This window comes from Triticum dicoccoides, chromosome 1B (genome assembly GCF_002162155.2).
Source record: "Triticum dicoccoides isolate Atlit2015 ecotype Zavitan chromosome 1B, WEW_v2.0, whole genome shotgun sequence".
Lineage (NCBI taxonomy): Eukaryota > Viridiplantae > Streptophyta > Magnoliopsida > Poales > Poaceae > Triticum > Triticum dicoccoides.
Genome location: NC_041381.1, coordinates 666,440,158 through 666,457,447, shown reverse-complemented (window position 1 = coordinate 666,457,447; position 17,290 = coordinate 666,440,158). Strand labels below are relative to the sequence as shown.

The following is a 17,290-nucleotide window of genomic DNA, read 5'->3' as shown; positions in this document are numbered from 1 at the left end:
GGGACAATAAGTTAGGGTTAGTAGCAGCGCGGGTTGAAGAAAAGTGATACTACTACGGAGAGTAGAGGTAGCGCTGGATAAGGATACGCACTGCTGCTAAGTGGGGCTAGCCATGTGCGCCTAGTTCAAACTTAGCAGCAGCGCATTTTTCTATCACGCGCTACTGCTAAAAGGATAGCAGTAGCGACTTTTACAGCCACGCGCTACTACTAAGTAGCAGCATCGCTTTATTTTATCCAGTGCTACTGCTAAGATTCTGTGTATAAGGCTTTCCCTAATAGTGACATAGCATATGATGGGTCAACAAATTACTGTTGGGCAATTGATAGAAAAGCACATAGTTATGACAATATTCAAGGCAATGATCATGTATATAGGCATCATGTCCGAGACAAGTAGACCGACCCCTGCCTACATCTACTACTATTACTCCATCAATCGACCTCTATCGAGCATTCATCTATGCTATTAAGTATAAACCAAAGTAACTCCTTAAGCAAGATGACATGATGTAGATAAAGTAAATCCAATCAATATGAAGAAACCTCATCTTTTTATCCTTAATGGCAACAATACAAATACATGTCATGTCCCTTTCTGTCACTGGGATTGACGACCGCAAGATCGGTCCCATCACAAAGCACCTCTCCCATTGCCAGATAAATCAATCTAGTTGGCCAAACCAAACAGATAGATCGGACAGAAATACAAAGATATAACAATCATGCATATAAGAATTTAGAAAAGACCCAAATAATAGTCATGATTATCCGATCATAAACCCAAAATTCATTGGATCCCAACAAACACACCGCAAAAAAGGCTAGATCTCCAAGAACATCGAGGAGAACATTGTATTAAAGATCAAAGAGAGATAAGAAACCATTTAGCTACTAGCTATGGACCCATAGGTCTGTGGTAAACTACTCACGCATCATCGTAAGGGAAGCATGATTAATGTAGAGGCTCCCTATGATCGATTCCCCCTCTGACAAAGTATCAGAGAAGGCCTCCAGAGGGGATCTCGAAGGAACAGAGGCTTGCGGCGGCAGGAAAAAGTGTTTCGGGTGGCTCTATGATGTATTGGGAATATTTGGGAATTTATAGAAGTGGAATTAGGTCAAGAGATGCCACGAGGGGCCCACAAGCCTGGGGGACGCGCCCGACAGGCTTGTCGCTCCCTCCTAGATCCGCAAGTCTTCTCCTCAAGCTTCTAAGGTCCCTTCTGGTCTAGAAAAAATCCTCAAAAAAATTCGTAGCATTTGGACTCCGTTTGGGTCTGATTTCCTGAAAAGCCAAAAACAAGCGAAAAACAATAACTGACACTGGGCAGTAGGTTAATAGGTTAGTCCCAGAAAATGATATATAATTGCATAATAAACATCCAAGATTGATACTATAATAGCATGGAACAATCAATAATTATAGATACGTTGGAGACGTATCAGGAATCCCCAAGCTGATTACCAAAACATATATCAAGGACTCAACGGAATACCCCTTTTTCACCATGGGTATCCACATGCAAGACATACATCAAGTGATCTCAAATCCAAAATATTCAATCTGATAATAATGAAATCTCCAAGATCAACACTCAAGTCATCACAACAAAGATAGAGAGGGAAGAACACCATATCATTCCACTATATTAACAAATCTCATGGTACATCAAGATCATTCCTTTGCAAGATCAAGAGAGAGAGAGAAATCAAACACATAACTACTGGTCCATACCGCCAGCCCCGGGGGTGAACTACTCTTGCCTCAACATGGAAGGTGTGGGGGTGATGAAGATAGCCTCCGATGATGACTTCCCCCATCCGACAGGGTATCGAAACGGAGTTTCAAATGATATAACTTCGGAACACATGCTTGGAGTGGAGGAAAAACTCATCTAGGTTAACTTTCAGGGGTTTCTGTATTTATAAGAATTTTCAGCATTGGTTTCATGCCAGTAGGAGTTACGAGGGGCCAACAAGCTTGCATGGCACTCCGAAGGGGGGAGGGCAGGCCGTGTGAGCTTGTGGAGTTCTCATGGGTCTTCCGGTCCTTTCTTGAAGCTTTGAGGGTCTCTTATGTTCCAAAAAATTCACCGTAAATTTTTATAGCATTTGGTATGGTTTTTCCGCGAAAATAGAAATAGATAAAAAAAGGAACTGACACTGGGCACTAAGTTAATAGGTTATTCCATAAAGATAATATAAAAGTGCACCAAAACCATGTAGAACTTAGGTAAATATGGAATAGATACTTCGTAAACTGTAGATATGTTGGAGACTTATCAGCATCCCCAAGCTTAATTCCTGTTCATCCACAAGTAGGTAAAAGATAAATGAAATAATTTCTGAAGTGTGAATGCTAGAATAGTGCATAAGTTTGATCAATGATAATATGAATCACTTCTTCTAGCATCATTATATATCATAAATAGTAGCTCATTTCTCATAAAACTTCTCATGATCAAGTAGCAAGTTATTCATATTTTTAAAGTATAGACCATAAACTTTCTTGAAAACTAACAAACTATGTTCTAAGTCATCGAAGCAATTACAATTCATCATATTTCCAGGAAGGGTCTATGTAAGAGCTTTTGTTTTAGCAAACTCCACATACTCAACTATCATATAGTCTTTATGATTGCTGACACTCAAAGCATATTTTTATAACAAACCACTTCAATCAAACACAAAGGAGGATGGGGGTTTAATGTTTCACCTCCCAACTTATTTACCCTAGGGATAATGTCAACAATAATAACTAATGATTACCTATATTCAACTGGATATATGAGCCTGGATCATTCCCTACCACATGATGCTTTCCAAGTGGAGAATAGTTGAGGTCGGAATGAGAGTGAATACTATTGAATCTTGCATAAAAGTAAAGAATAAATATTACAAGATAGGCCCTTCACAGTGGGAAGCAGAGGTTATCATGCGCATTTTATTTGGATGTGCAAACACTTAATGTAAAGGAACGTTAGTTCATATTGCCCCTTATGATAGCAACCTTTATTATGTAGTCTGTCGCTTTTATTGAGTTGCCATCAAAAGTTCGTACAGAACTTATCTTCCCTTACAATAAAAGATCATACATATTTAGGAGAATTTTTTATTGCTTTGCACCGATGATAACTTACTTGAAGGATCTTACTCAACCCAAAGGTACATATGGTGAACTCTCATGACAAGAAACTAGGTTTAAGGGTTTTTGGATGCACAATTAGTATCTCTACTTAGTACAAAATTTTGGCTAGCAAATGATTATGAGCAAGGACCACATGTTAGAGGATCCATGACAATATAACATCTATGTGAATATAAGCAAACATAACCCATCACTTTGTCTTCCTTGTCCAACATCAACTACTTGACGAATATTGAAAATAATTAATGGGGGCTCACAATCATAGAATATGACCAAGATAGTATATTTATATGTGAATCTCTCTTCCTTTACTATTGTTTCATGAATTGCATCAATGACCAATGTTATGTTTGCTAACTTCCAATTAATTTTACCAATTATACTTCTTATATGTGAAGTCATTACTCCCCATGGGACAAGCATGTGAAACATATGTAATTTTTTTAATTTATGATATTCAATTCATTCAAAATTTTACTCTTAGGGTACAAGTGATGCACAAGAGTAAATGACAAGCTACTCCAAAATATATAAGTGAAGATCAAAGAGTAGTTAACAATTAAGTAGTTATGTAAGGACTCCCTCCAAATTAAAAAAAATGATCTAAAGATTATATCAAAGAGCAAGCAAAACAAGAATAAAAGGACACTCCAATAATAGCACATATCACGTGAACAAATAAAAACTTAGGCTCAACCAAAACTAATTGATAGTTGATGATGAAGAAAGGTGGGATGCTTACCGGGGCAACCCCGAGCTTAGATACTTGAGACTGCTTGGAATATTAACTTGGGGACCCTTGGGCATCGCCAAACTTGAACTCTTGTCTCTCATTAAAAATTCATCTCATATCAGAGTGTCCCCTAAGTCTTAAAAACTCCATCCACACAAAACTTAGCAAGAACTCGTGAGATATGTTAGTATAAATAAAGCCAAAACCTTAATATTATACATAGTAGCAAATTACTAAATTATATTTAAATATTGCCTCTACATATTTAATACTCCTATCCACTAACACAAATATTAAACAAGTAAACATATGAAAACAATGTAATATAATAATAATCTGTCTAGAGAGAACATACTGTAAAGGATGAATAAAAATCCATACTGATTTAACTCAAAAAATCCATACATGGAACTCATGCATTCTTACTGTGTAAAAATTTCAATAATTAATCATGTCCTGACTATTCAAGAATATTCAGGACATAACAAAAACCTTTATGTTTTCAAACATCAACTCATAAACTTGCGATCTGAGCGTGGTAAAGGCTATATTCGACACTTCTATTGAAATAAAAGGCATAAAACATTATTTTTAATAATAGAAAGCAAAGCCAAATATAATAAAATGATGCTCCGAGAAAAACACATATCAGGTGATGAATAAAAATATAGTTCCGAGTGAGGTTACTAATAATATTGAAGATGAAAGAGGAGATACCTTCTGGGGGATCCCCACGCTTAGACGCTTGAGTCTTCCTTGAATTTTACCTTGGGGTGCCTTGGGCATTCCCAAGCTTTAGGTTCTTGCCAGTCCTTATTCTCCTCATATCGATATCTCACACAAAACTTGAAAGCTTCAATCACATAAAACTTAATTGAACTCCATGACATGGGTCAGTATAATAAAAATAAATAATTCACTTTGGTACCATGAAGACAAATTCATAATTGTTCCAACATAATTCTACTGTACTCTATCATTTCCATAATTTATATCTCACAATATAAGGTATGAAAACACTAAAATAGGCTAGGTAAGCAATAAAAATAGAATCTGTCATAATCAGAACAGTTTGTAAACAATGAATTATTAGCTATACTTCTCCGACTCTATTATTTTCAAAAATTAAGAGAACGTAAAAAAATTATATACCAATACTGTGTAAAAATTTCAGCAATTTCTAACATTCGAGTACAGAAATAAAATTCAAGCACTGGGTGGAAACATTTCTATTCTGCATAGCATCAATTCAACAATCATCTAAATCATCCTGAAGGCTTTACTTGGCACTTTACTGAAATAAAAGAAACAAAACATGGTTATTACAGTAGCTTAATCATGTGAACAAACAAAAATAGTAAGGATAAATATTGGGCTGCCTCCCAACAAGTGCTTTTCGTTAAAGCCTTTTAGCTAGACATTGATAATTTTTATGATCCTCACATAAAAGTAGAGAACTGAGACATAATGGGAGCATCACGAATCATGTAGCAAACATATTTAAGCCTAACCAACTTCCTATGCATAGCAATTTTGAATGCAAACAATTTATTTGAGCAAGAATTAACTAGCATAAGAAGGCAAAACAATTGTAACTTCAAAATTTTCAACACATAGATAGGAAACTTGATGTTGTTGAAATATATATAATCATACCTTCCCCTCTCATAATAATTTCAGTAGCATCATGAATAAATCAACAATATATCTATCACACAAAGCATTCTTTTCATGACCTACAAGCATAGAATTTTTATTACTCCCCACATAAGGAAATTTATTCCCATCCATAGTCACGGGTGCAAATTCAATGAAATAACAGAAATGTCTCCATCGTATCTACTTTTCCTAATGCTTTCGCTCTTGTTTTGGACTCTAATTTGCATGTTTTGAATGAAACTAACCCGGACTGACGCTGTTTTTTGCAGAACTACCATGGTGTTGTTTTTGTGCAGAAATAAAAGTTCTCGGAATGGAATGAAACTTTTTGGAGATTTTTTATGGAATAAAAGAAAAATATTTGAGTCAAGAACCACCGGAGGGGGGGCCCTGGGTGAGCACAACCCACCAGGGTGCCACCCCCCTCCTGGCGTGCCCAGGTGGGTTGTGCCCACCTGATGGCCCCGCTGACCCTATCTTCGATGCTATAAAATCCTATTTTCGAAGAAAAAATTAAGGAAGAAGAATTGTCGCCTTTCACGAGATGGAGCCGCCGCCACCTCCTGTTCTTCATCGGGATGTCATATCTGGAGTCCGTTTGGGGCTTCAGAGAGGGGAATCTTCGATCTTCGTCATCACCAACCCTTCTCCATCACCAATTCCATGATGCTCCCCACCGGGAATGAGTAATTCCTTCGTAGGCTCACTGGTCGGTGAGGGAGTTGGATGAGATTCATCATGTAATCCAGTTAGTTTTGTTAGGACTTGATCCCTAGTATCCATTATGTCCTGAGATTGATGTTGCTATGACTTTGCTATGCTTAATGCTTGTCACTAGGACGTGAGTGCCATGATTTTATGTTTTCACCATTATATCTATGTTCTAGATCCGATTTTGCAAGTTATAGTCACCTATTACGTTTATGATCCGTAACCCCAGAGTGACAGTATTCGGGATACTTTCCGGTGATGACCGTAGTTTGAGGAGTTCATGTATTCACTATGGGTTAATGCTTTGTTCTAGTTATCTATTAAAAGGAGGCCTTAATATCCCTTAGTTTCCTTATGGACCCCGCTGCAACGGGAGGGTAGGAAAAAAGATGTCATGCAAGTTCTTTCCATAAGCACGTATGACTATTTACGGAATATATGCCTCCATTATATTTATGAACTGGAGCTAGTTTTGTATCGCCCTAGGTTATGACTGTTATATCATGAATATCATCCAGCGAATTCACCGATCCAATGCCTGCGAGTTTTTCACATATTGTTCTTCCTAAGTTACTACTGTTATTGCTACTGTCACAACTGCGACAAAATCATTGCTATCACTTTTACTGTTACTACTACTGTTACCATTGCCATCAAAACTATCATATTAATGTGATACTGATCATCTTGCTGCAGATAATTAATCTTTAGGTGTGGTTGAATTGACAACTCAGCTACTAATACTTACATATCTTCTTTGGCTCCCCTTGTGTCGAATCTATAAATTTGGGTTGAATACTCTACCCTAAAAAACTGTTGCGATCCCCTATACTTGTGGGTTATCAAGACCTTTTTCTGGCGCCGTTGCCGGGGAGCATAGCTATCTACCATGTCGGTGCAGTCTCCCTGTAGTTAATGAGGCTTTGGGAACTTCATCGTGCTTTAGATCGCTTACTTCGGCATGCTAATGTTGCCTTACCTGATCCTTTTTACATGCACTGCCACAACATGGTATCCATAGCAAGCCAGAACCTCATCACAGACTACCTGTTCCGATGCATGATTGTGTATCATCGGCATAAGGACACATATCAGGTGCCATACTTGGACAAATAAGTCATTAAGGTTCACTCCTTTATTCTAAAACATATACATGACCTTGTGGTATGATCTCATTCATGTTGATTTCTTCTACTTTCTTTGTAGGGATTGCCACTGGATCGTAACCGCACTATTGCTGACACAAGGCTTGGCTTATTTCTTTGTCTCGAAGAGAGACGCTCAAAAGTCTTGGAACATATTGAAGGAGAGTCTCAATGATGCTCTACGCAAGTGTTAGGAATTCAAAGAAACGGTAGCACATCATTTAGAATTCAAGTTCATCACTAGCGCTTGTTGCTACCAAGAACCAAATGTAAAAACCTCCCAAAGGTCTAGCTACTATGACATGGCCATCATGGACGACATTTTGAAGAAAATCCAATATTTGCAAAATCATAGCCAGATCATCAAGTGGTCCAAGAAGATGGAGAGGTACATGGACATAGGGGAATTATCAAGAGAGCATGAGCGCCTCTGAAAGATGTTGGCCAAATCATCAACAATAAGGTTGTAAATGAGGACGGGAAGTTCCACTGCTAGGCAGAACCAGATGAAGAATGAATTCACCGAGTCGAAGACATATTGCGGCCATCGATGTCCAGCAATTAGGCAAGTGAAATTGTTCATTGTGTGTTGAGACATGCATGTTTGTTGTCATGCACTTCTTATACTATATGTTTGCTTCACTAATACTCTTAATTATTGCATCGATGTTGTAATCAATGTGATGATCAAGTGCAAAATGTTGCAACCAGGTCATTAAAATGTTGCCATGGTAGAAAAAAACGTTGTTGCGGCAACAGTTCTTATATAGGCCTAGATCACTATCAGTGGCGGGCACCAGAAGTGTATGTCCCTGCTGCTACGCATAGCAGTGGTGGGCGAAGAGAAATGCAGAAATTGCTAGCTACAGTTGTTGAGGTGGGTGCTAAACTTCGCCCACCACTACAATAGACCCACCAGTGGCGGCGCGCGTCCGCCACTGGTGCCGTGTTAGCAGTGGCGGGCGCCCCGAGACTCTGGCCCACTACTGTTGGGCATTTTCATCCCGACACTACTAGGCATTCCTACAGTAGTGCAGAAGTCCTCTCGAAGATGGTGTGTTTCCAGCAATGGTTCATCCAGTCTGGCGTTTTCTTCTACGTGTTTATCTCGGTTGCGGTGTCCTACGGGGCGGACAACGTGGTTGTGTGTCTTTGTTGTCCCGCTTCAGTTCTGACCGCTGAAGTTTGTCTAGCCTCGGCCTCGTCGGTAAGCGTGTGAGATTTGTGTTCCACGGCTTCATCTGGCCGGAACATGGGCGTTATACATCGGCGTTCCCTTCTATAGGGCAACGATTTGCTATACCGAGTACTGCTTAAAATATGGTCTTCGGCCTTTTTGAAAGAAAGAACATATTGAGTGATGATTTGGTTGATAATTAACTTGATAGCCGCTCCGAATCCTTCATTTCCAAGGCGGCAGGCGTAGCCGGGTAGTTGCTGCACGACACTGCCACGGAGGAGTGCCCACATCTACTCGCAATGCAAACAACCAGCTAGCGCAAGAGGTTCGCTGCACGACGACAACATTCATGTGTTTGGAATGCATGCAACTGTACTTGTTCTTGTAGTGTGCACAACCGCTGGTCCGTTGGCTCAATTGCTTCCCACCGAGAGGCGAGGCGACATACCTCCAACACAGACGACACAGAGCAGGACGCACTGTCCGCATGAGCTCCTCGGTCCAGCACAAGCGGTTGTACCGGCTGCTGGTGAGCAGCATGCTCCCCATCGTGGCGGTGCCCCTCATGCTCACCGCGGCGGGGCTCCGGCCCGTGCACGTGTTCCTGGCCGCGTTCGTCCCGGCCGCGGTGGCCGCCGTCTACCTCAGGCTCCGGCCGCGCGCCGTGTACATGGTGGACTACGCGTGCTTCCGCCCCAACCCCGGCTCCCGCGTCCCGTTCGCCGCGTTCCAGGAGCACGCCAGCACGTGCGTCGACGAGCGCAGCGTCCGGTTCATGGTGCGCCTGCTCGAGCGCTCCGGTCTCGGGGAGGAGACCTGCCTCCCCGACGCGCAGCACTACATCCCGCCGGACCGCGACCTCCAGTCCTCCCGCGCCGAGGCCGAGCTCGTCGTCTTCTCCGCCATCGACGACCTGCTCGCCAAGACAAAGGTCTCCCCGGAGGACATCGACATCCTCATCATCAACTGCAGCCTCTTCGCCCCGACGCCGTCTTTCGCCGACATGGTCGTCAGCCGGTACAAGCTCCGCGAGGACGTGCGCAGCGTGCACCTCGCCGGGATGGGCTGCAGCGCCGGGCTCATCTCCGTGGGGCTCGCCAGGAACCTGCTCCAGGTCGCGCCCGAGGGCTCCAACGCGCTGGTGGTGTCCACGGAGACCATCACGCCCAACTACTACATGGGCAAGGAGCGCGCCATGCTCCTGCCCAACTGCCTGTTCCGGATGGGCGGCGCGGCCGTGCTCCTGTCCACCAGCAGTCGCAACGCGCGGTTCCGGCTCGCGCGCGTCGTGCGGACGCTGACCGGCGCCAAGGACGGCGCGTACGGCTGCGTGTACCAGGAGGAGGACGACCGCGGCAACGTCGGGGTCAACCTGTCCAAGGACCTGATGGTCACCGCCGGCGACGCGCTCAGGGCGAACATCACGGCCATAGGGCCCCTGGTCCTGCCGGCGTCGGAGCAGCTGCTGTTCGCGCTGTCCTACGTGGCGCGCAAGGTGGTCGGCAGCAGCAGGATCAGGCCGTACATCCCCGACTTCCGCACGGCGTTCGAGCACTTCTGCATCCACGCGGGCGGGCGCGCGGTGATCGACGAGCTCCAGCGCAGCCTGAGGCTGTCGGACGAGCAGGTGGAGGCGTCGAGGATGACGCTGCACCGTTTCGGCAACACGTCGAGCAGCTCGCTGTGGTACGAGCTGGCCTACATCGAAGCCAAGGGACGCATGCGCAAGGGCGACCGTGTGTGGATGATTGGCTTCGGCTCCGGGTTCAAGTGCAACAGCGCCGCCTGGGAGTGCATTCGCCCGCCGGCGGCGCTCGACGGGCCATGGGCCTCCTGCGTCCACCGGTACCCCGTCGACGTCCCCGACGTGCTCAAGCATTAGTCAGGCCGCACGTACACAACCCGGCCGGCTCGTCTCTTGCATGCGCATTCCCATTCGATCGTACACGCACACAGTTCCACTCGTACACAAAACAAGTCCACGTACACATGGCCAGCCACTGGCACTTACTGCTAGGCACTATAGTTAGCTACAACTATTACAAGTATGCTTGCCAGATTCGCTCACTAAAGGTTTATATATCATCCAATATTTTCTGTGAGCATGTAGCCGACTTAGGATTATTGGAGCTTCTTCGTCCTGGAATTATGCGACCACTAATATGAACCACCTCTCATAAAGTAATAGGTTTACCATTCCGAATAGGGCGTTATAACACCTTTACTTTGGTACATTGTTCGTGTGGAGAATGACAAAATTTATTGGGCCTAACGATGAATTGGGGAGAATTCTCAAATTGATCTAAAGGACCAATCGAACATATAAAGGACGCTACCCAACCCGCCATTCTGAGGCCTCCGCACGCGCGACGCTTGTTGGACCGTGCGATTTTTTTACTGTGTTCTTTTTTTACTGCTGGCAATTGGTCAGTCGTCGGGTTTTCTTCACGTTTGTGAGTGCTTTGAGAATGGATGACAAGTGGGCCTCGTTATGTGTGGGGTCGAGAAAACGGCGTGCGTTTTGCCCAATTCTGCGTAAGAAAAGTATCGAGTCCTAGACCGACGAGGGGTAAAAAGAAAAAAGCAAGCCAGCCGCCTCCTCTCACCCACGCCGCCCCTCCTCTCCCCGCTCGTCTCCTCCTCTCCGGCCGCTCCCCCCAGCCGGCGCCCACTAGCTGCTCTCCAGATGCATCCTCCCCATGATCCGATGTCATGTCCTGCGTATATGACACATAGTACACTGTATAAAGTGTGGGGCCAGAGGGCAGTGTGAGTTGTATGGTGCTTATAAGCCCAACCCCTTGTACTGATCTAGTCATCGAATTAATGAATGAACTCAGCTGCTCCAGTCAATCCCTTTGTCATTTTCTATCTCTATCCTGTGATTCTCTAGCTACTGCTAGGGACATCACAATTGGTATTCAGAGCTTCGTTTTCGATCCGATCCACATTTAGCCCTGTGCCCAAACTCTGTTCGTCCTCGAGAGAATGAAAGAGATGCAAAAATCGTTGCAAGAAATGTTGGAGCGAGTTCTATCAGAGAAATTTGACAAGTTCTTCCCCGAATTGAAGATGCGGGGCGGCGAGGGCACCAGCCTTCGCGCGGGGGTCGGCGACTTCCGCAAGGACCCGGGTGCCGTGAAGCACGAGCAGGTGGCATCACCCGTACCGCAAGAACACGCTGCACCTCCGGCGAACAGGGCAGCGAGGTTCGCTTATGGCGGCCATCCTGCTCCATGGGACTCGACGGGGGCTATGGCCGACGCCATGGCTGTACAAGGGCTGCTCGTCCCTGATCCACAGGCGGATGCACTCAGCACGCCCACCAGCTGTTCGACGGGGTGTCTCACCCAAGTCGAGCCAGCAAACCAGCAGACCGGGGCAGACTCCGTGCAGGAGCGCCGGTCCGTGCTCGAGGAGAAGCTCGAGGTCAAGCTCACACCGCTGCAGGCCAAGCTCAACCCGTTGGTGACCGACCTCCGCGCGCGAGTCGACGCCATCGCCGCGGATCTGGATGCGGTCCAGTAAGCGCGCGACCCCGTCCAGGTCCACGGCGGCGGCACAAGCAACAACGTGCCCCAGCCGTACGCACCGCCATGGAAGGCGGTGGACCCCAAGAACCATTTCCAGTGGCACGTCGATGAGGACGTCGAACCGGAGTACGCACATCGCGGCGATGAGGTGCCGCGCGGGTGCCGTGGCATCCGCCACAACGACGACGACTGCCCCGACCGCCGCGGCGTCCGCCATGACGACGACGACTACAACGACCACCGCGACGGATTTCGACTTAAGCCACCCAAGCACCCATTTCCGGTCTTCAAAGGGTACAAAACTTGCTGGCTTCCCCTGCGTCCCAAGCAGACTGAGGCTGCTGATGCGGATGAGGCTTTGGCTGTTCCTCTTGATGGTGAATGGATATGGCACTGCCATCAGCTTAATCCTACTCAATACATAAAGGACTACAAGAGATTATATGGCAGAATACTGGACACTAACAATGTCAAGTCCATTCAAGCAAAATCCAAGGACCAGGTTGAGAAAGTTTGGACTGAGTTATATCCTGGGGAGCCTGTTGAGTTGGAGTGCACAAGTCCTTCTGAAGATTCTGTTTATCTGAGTGATGAAACGGCAGGAGGCTTTTCCTATGATTTGGTCTCAGCTGTTAAGAGACACTCTTCTTTCGTCTACCAGATTATGATCTTAATTGGGAAAACTGGTTCTGGGAAAAGCACACAATTGGTTCAGTATCTTGCTAACTCAGGTCTTGCTGCCAAGGGTTGCCACCTGGGAAGTATAGTGCTGCAAATACTCCGTGATACTTCTGTTTGTAAGGTACCTTATTCTGCTACACACCAGTGGGATCCTGGACTTTCTTCTGAAATAATTCATGTGCATTCACTGGGTACTTTGCAACTCCTTGGACATGATTTGGTGCAGTACATTGAGCTTGGAAGTGCATTTAGTCTCAGCATTGCAACGGGTATGCAGCTATTGCAGTTATTGTTGAGAGCGATGCTACTTGGTGTCATTCACTCCAAGTTGTGGTTAACTGATGGATGGTCAGAGACAAATAGTGCTCACAATTTTCCTTGCCTTCAGTCCAGGGAATGAGATCCTTCTTACAGCATGGCAAATATACTGCTTCATTGATTCTGCCTTGGAATCCAGACGGTTGGATGACATCTAGCACTACACTTTTGTTTTCTATTGAATGTAGTTTCTTGCATTGGAACCCTTGTTTACCCGAGGCAACTTACTCTAAAGAACAACTTGTGCTGCACAAACTTGGTCTCTGTCAAGCAACAGGTTCAATTTTCAAGCTCCTGCAAGCAAAGAACATAGTGTCGCCATTACCTCACGCTGTTCAGCAGCGGTGTCTTGGATGGCTCCGATTGTATCCTGATATCGTCCTTTTGATGGTTGAGTGGAATCACTCATATTTCTCTGTCAGACTTTGGGACCCAGGCATTATACAGTTCCTCTCTCGCTCTGCCGTCCGATCTCCCATTCAGGCGGATTTTAGCAGTGAGGGCACTGGAGATACCCGAGCTTGCACTTGGCTCCTGTGTTGGCACTTGCAGTTTGTATACAGGAAGGATGAGACGATTATGTGGCTTCAACTTCACTTCTTCTGCACATTTCTGACTTGGATAGATTTGCAGTGCAGTTTCCCGAGTGCCTCATATCCTTTCCTCTACACTTATATTTGGCTGCGTGCCTGCGTTCTTCTTGAACCGGAGTGGTGCATATCATTCACTGATCACAATTCTAGCCGTACAAGGGGTATCGAGCTTGAGGACAAGCTCCATTTCAAGGGGAGGAAATTGTCATGTCCTGCGTATATGACACATAGTACACTGTATAAAGTGTGGGGCCAGAGGGCAGTGTGAGTTGTATGGTGCTTATAAGCCCAACCCCTTGTACTGATCTAGTCATCGAATCAATGAATGAAGTGAGCTGCTCCAGCTCCTTCGTTCTCGGTCAATCCCTTTGCCATTTTCTATCTCTATCCTGTGATTCTCTAGCTACTGCTAGGGACATCACATCCGAGGACGGAGGGAGTCGTGGTGGCAGGGGACAGACGCGTGAGGAGGAGGCCGTGGTCATGGTGGCGCGACGGAGGTCGTGGCTCGCCCCCCGCCGCCTCTCTAGCGCCCCCATTTTCCCTGCCCCCTCCCTGGCGTCATTACCTCTGCCATGGCCTCCACCCTCCCTCTCCATCGACCTTCCCGAGCTCTCCCTCTTCGGGGGTCGCCGCCATCCGATGCCACGCGCCATGATTCCAGATCGGCCGCAGGCCGAGAAAGAGCGGTTGCTGTAGTGAGGGCAGCAGGGTGCCCACCCCGGCGGCTGTGTGCAGAGGGGGAGAGGTCAAGGATGGTTGCCCGTTCATGGAGGAGAGATGCAACACAGGTGAGCTCTTTCTTCCTCCTTTCCTTATCTTCCCATGATGAACTGAGCTCATCCTTCCTTTTTTTCTTCTTCTTACGCACATAGTGTTTGGGCTGCTGTTGATTCCTACACTGATTTTTCAGTGTTGGCATGGTGTTCATCTTCAGATCGGTTGCAACCTTCTGCCCCCATCGTTCCCCGTGTTTTCTTTTCATAATCTACACACTAAGTTGTAGATTGGTCGGAGCTGTTGGCATTAGGCAGCACAAGAATAAGAATGTTTGTCAGCTTTTTCATGTGAGACCGGATTCCAAATGGAAAGGAAGGGGATTTTCAATCCAAGTTTAATTTTCCTTTCTACCTATATGCTTCTGCATAATATTTGTTTTTTATGTTGTGTGTGTTTGACGAAATGACAAGGCCTTGCAGCAGAGGATGAAGATGGACCTGGCAGCAGGGATCATGGGAGCAACGGGAGTGGCTGGCCGCCCGAAGCTAGACGAGAAAGGGGGCAGCAGTGCAGGGACGGAAGAGGGTGTCCATGTGCTATCCATTTCTGCTCATCTTAAGCTTGCAGGTTGCTGAGTTTTCTCCTCTCTGCATGTTGGTGTTCTTTGATTAGTAGAACAAGTAGCACAGCATGTGTTTGTGAAAATGCTTCTCACAGATGAAACTTTTGGTGTGCCTAGACCTGCCTCCTTTCTTAGGAGAATATGCTTGCTGAGACATATGGTCTAAATTTCATAAAGGACCAGCATCAATTAGTACAGACTTTTCGATTACCTAAGTATTATTAATGTAATTATTTCGTCTCCTATGATATAGGCATGTGGCACTTTGATTTTGGTGTAGAAGGATGTACAAATGTTTACTGTTGAGTGATATTGATATTTTGCCTTGGTGCACCATCAAGAACTAGGAAGAGCAACATCTGCATGGCTAGATGTATCTTTTTTGAGCACCTGAGTTCATGTATAATGAGCAACTGAGCATATTTTGTGTACATTCCTGAGATATATCTATATGTGTCTCCTTTTTTAGATTTTTATCTAAAAGCAGAGCTACCTACTAATGGCTCACAAGATCGAAAACTAAGCCTGATTTCTCAGGTAAATCGTGTTACTGAATACACTGCTTTTATATCTCAGTAAGAAACAAGAAATATATCATGATTTATAGTGTGCAGGTGCTCACAAGATCATTTTTTTGTTGCATAACCGTCTTAGGAATCTTCCGTTGTGGTGCTTATGTGTCTAAGAAATTAACAGGGCAGAGGCTCTAGAGAGGAGGTTTGATTTTCCTTTTCGGCGTTTGTAGCACGAATGCAAGAATTTCTCTTGTACGTATGGCTTCATTCCTCCATTCGCCATATGCAAATCTTGTCTTCGATTTGTTTTTTTCCCATGAGTGACCTGAGGTTACTGTGATGCTATGAAAGCCTAGAGTGTAGAGTGAGTCAAATATGTACTAGATGCACTAATTTAGCTCATTGCTTGCTGTATGCACCTCAGGTTTGGATATGTCCTTACTTTCATGGCTCAATCATCAAATGACGTCAAAATTGAATTCCTGAAAGCAAGGTATATCAAATCATCCTTGTTTTGTTGTCCAGTGCTTATTTCATTGTGGATATACATATTTACCATCACATATGGTGCAGATCTTGAATGACCTTTCTCTTGCAACCTCTCTTGACAATTAGATTTGATTTGTCTATGTAGGCTAATTAATGAAGGAAAGCTAACTGATGCTCTTGTTGTATCCAACTGTTGTTTGCGCAATGGAGCGTCTGATAAATTACTTTGATTGTCCATTGTCAAAGGGAATAAATAATAAGTCTAGGCACAGGACAACGTAACAATATGTGCTTGAGTCCTTACATCATACGTGATCGTGTAATTCTATGACACAGCCTGTTTATGGAGTTAAATCTCGACAAGGCATATTTCCCATTTCTCAGCTTACTTTCCCACATCTTGCGCTAACCACTCCCAGGACACCAGATCCGCGTCCTCGTTGTCCCCCCAGCCTTGCTTATTGGACGAAGATGACAGGGAGGAGAGGATGCTAGCCAGGAAGGTGCACATGGCATTGGCGTCGCCGACCCCTCACCGGCGATGGTACAATAAAGATCACCTTAACCATCACCAGAATTTGATCCTCTTTCTTTCCTAATTTATTTAATCACATAGGCCAAGGAGCCATCGACGATGGTGTAGCTGCAGCAGTCTGTCAATTGGACGAGAGGCCAAGGACCATGGTTGATCTAAGAGCAGTCTCAACTTGCTTGTTGATCTGTTCTGGAGCATGGTTCATCTATCCATGTTTCCCCACCCTAACACAACACGGTCCACATCTTGAATTTGAAGTGAACTTCAGTCTAATTTGTTGCTGGTTGTGCTGAACAGTTCGGTTAGGGTGGACGTGCTTTTGTTCTATTTGTGCTGGCGAAAAACTTGAGTTCCTTTGTCAGAGTTGAGTGCACTCAAAATCGACTGCCGGGAGAATTTGTAATGCCCAGTTGACGGTTTTGGAGGCTCATGGTTTTGTGGCATGGATTGCTGCATATAACATCTTCTATATCGTTTGCTGGTAGAAAGGATGTTATTGTCCTGAGATATACTCTTCTGGGATTATGGTGTACAACTCCTGCTCTCTTGCAAACTGAAATTCCCTTCAGGTCTCATGTGTTTATTGGGTTTCTTAGCCCCAATAGGCAGTGTGATAGGCACGACCTTGTTGGTGATATTTCTCAATTGTTCTTTGAATGCCCTTTGGCCAAGCTGTGATCGCCTGAACTTTCTAAATTAGTTGAGA

General features: G+C 45.0%; 1 protein-coding gene across 5 annotated transcripts; it reads left to right on the top strand.

Moving 5' to 3' along the window:
* The first annotated feature begins 8,919 nt into the window (after window positions 1–8,919).
* Window positions 8,920–16,945, top strand: LOC119349511 (3-ketoacyl-CoA synthase 6-like). 5 transcript variants are annotated; one of them, XM_037617553.1, is made up of 8 exons: window positions 8,920–14,494; window positions 14,617–14,770; window positions 14,906–15,050; window positions 15,515–15,582; window positions 15,700–15,812; window positions 15,985–16,053; window positions 16,195–16,593; window positions 16,666–16,945. In XM_037617553.1, the coding sequence occupies exon 1, from the start codon at window positions 9,066–9,068 to the stop codon at window positions 10,458–10,460; it is 1,395 nt and encodes a 464-aa protein (XP_037473450.1). In that variant the 5' UTR covers window positions 8,920–9,065; the 3' UTR covers window positions 10,461–14,494; window positions 14,617–14,770; window positions 14,906–15,050; window positions 15,515–15,582; window positions 15,700–15,812; window positions 15,985–16,053; window positions 16,195–16,593; window positions 16,666–16,945. The 5 variants fall into 5 exon arrangements, with proteins under 5 accessions (XP_037473450.1, XP_037473449.1, XP_037473448.1 ...); XM_037617552.1 differs by having other exon boundaries at window positions 14,617–15,050; window positions 16,477–16,593; XM_037617551.1 differs by having other exon boundaries at window positions 14,617–15,050; window positions 16,469–16,593.
* The last annotated feature ends 345 nt before the right edge of the window (window positions 16,946–17,290 follow it).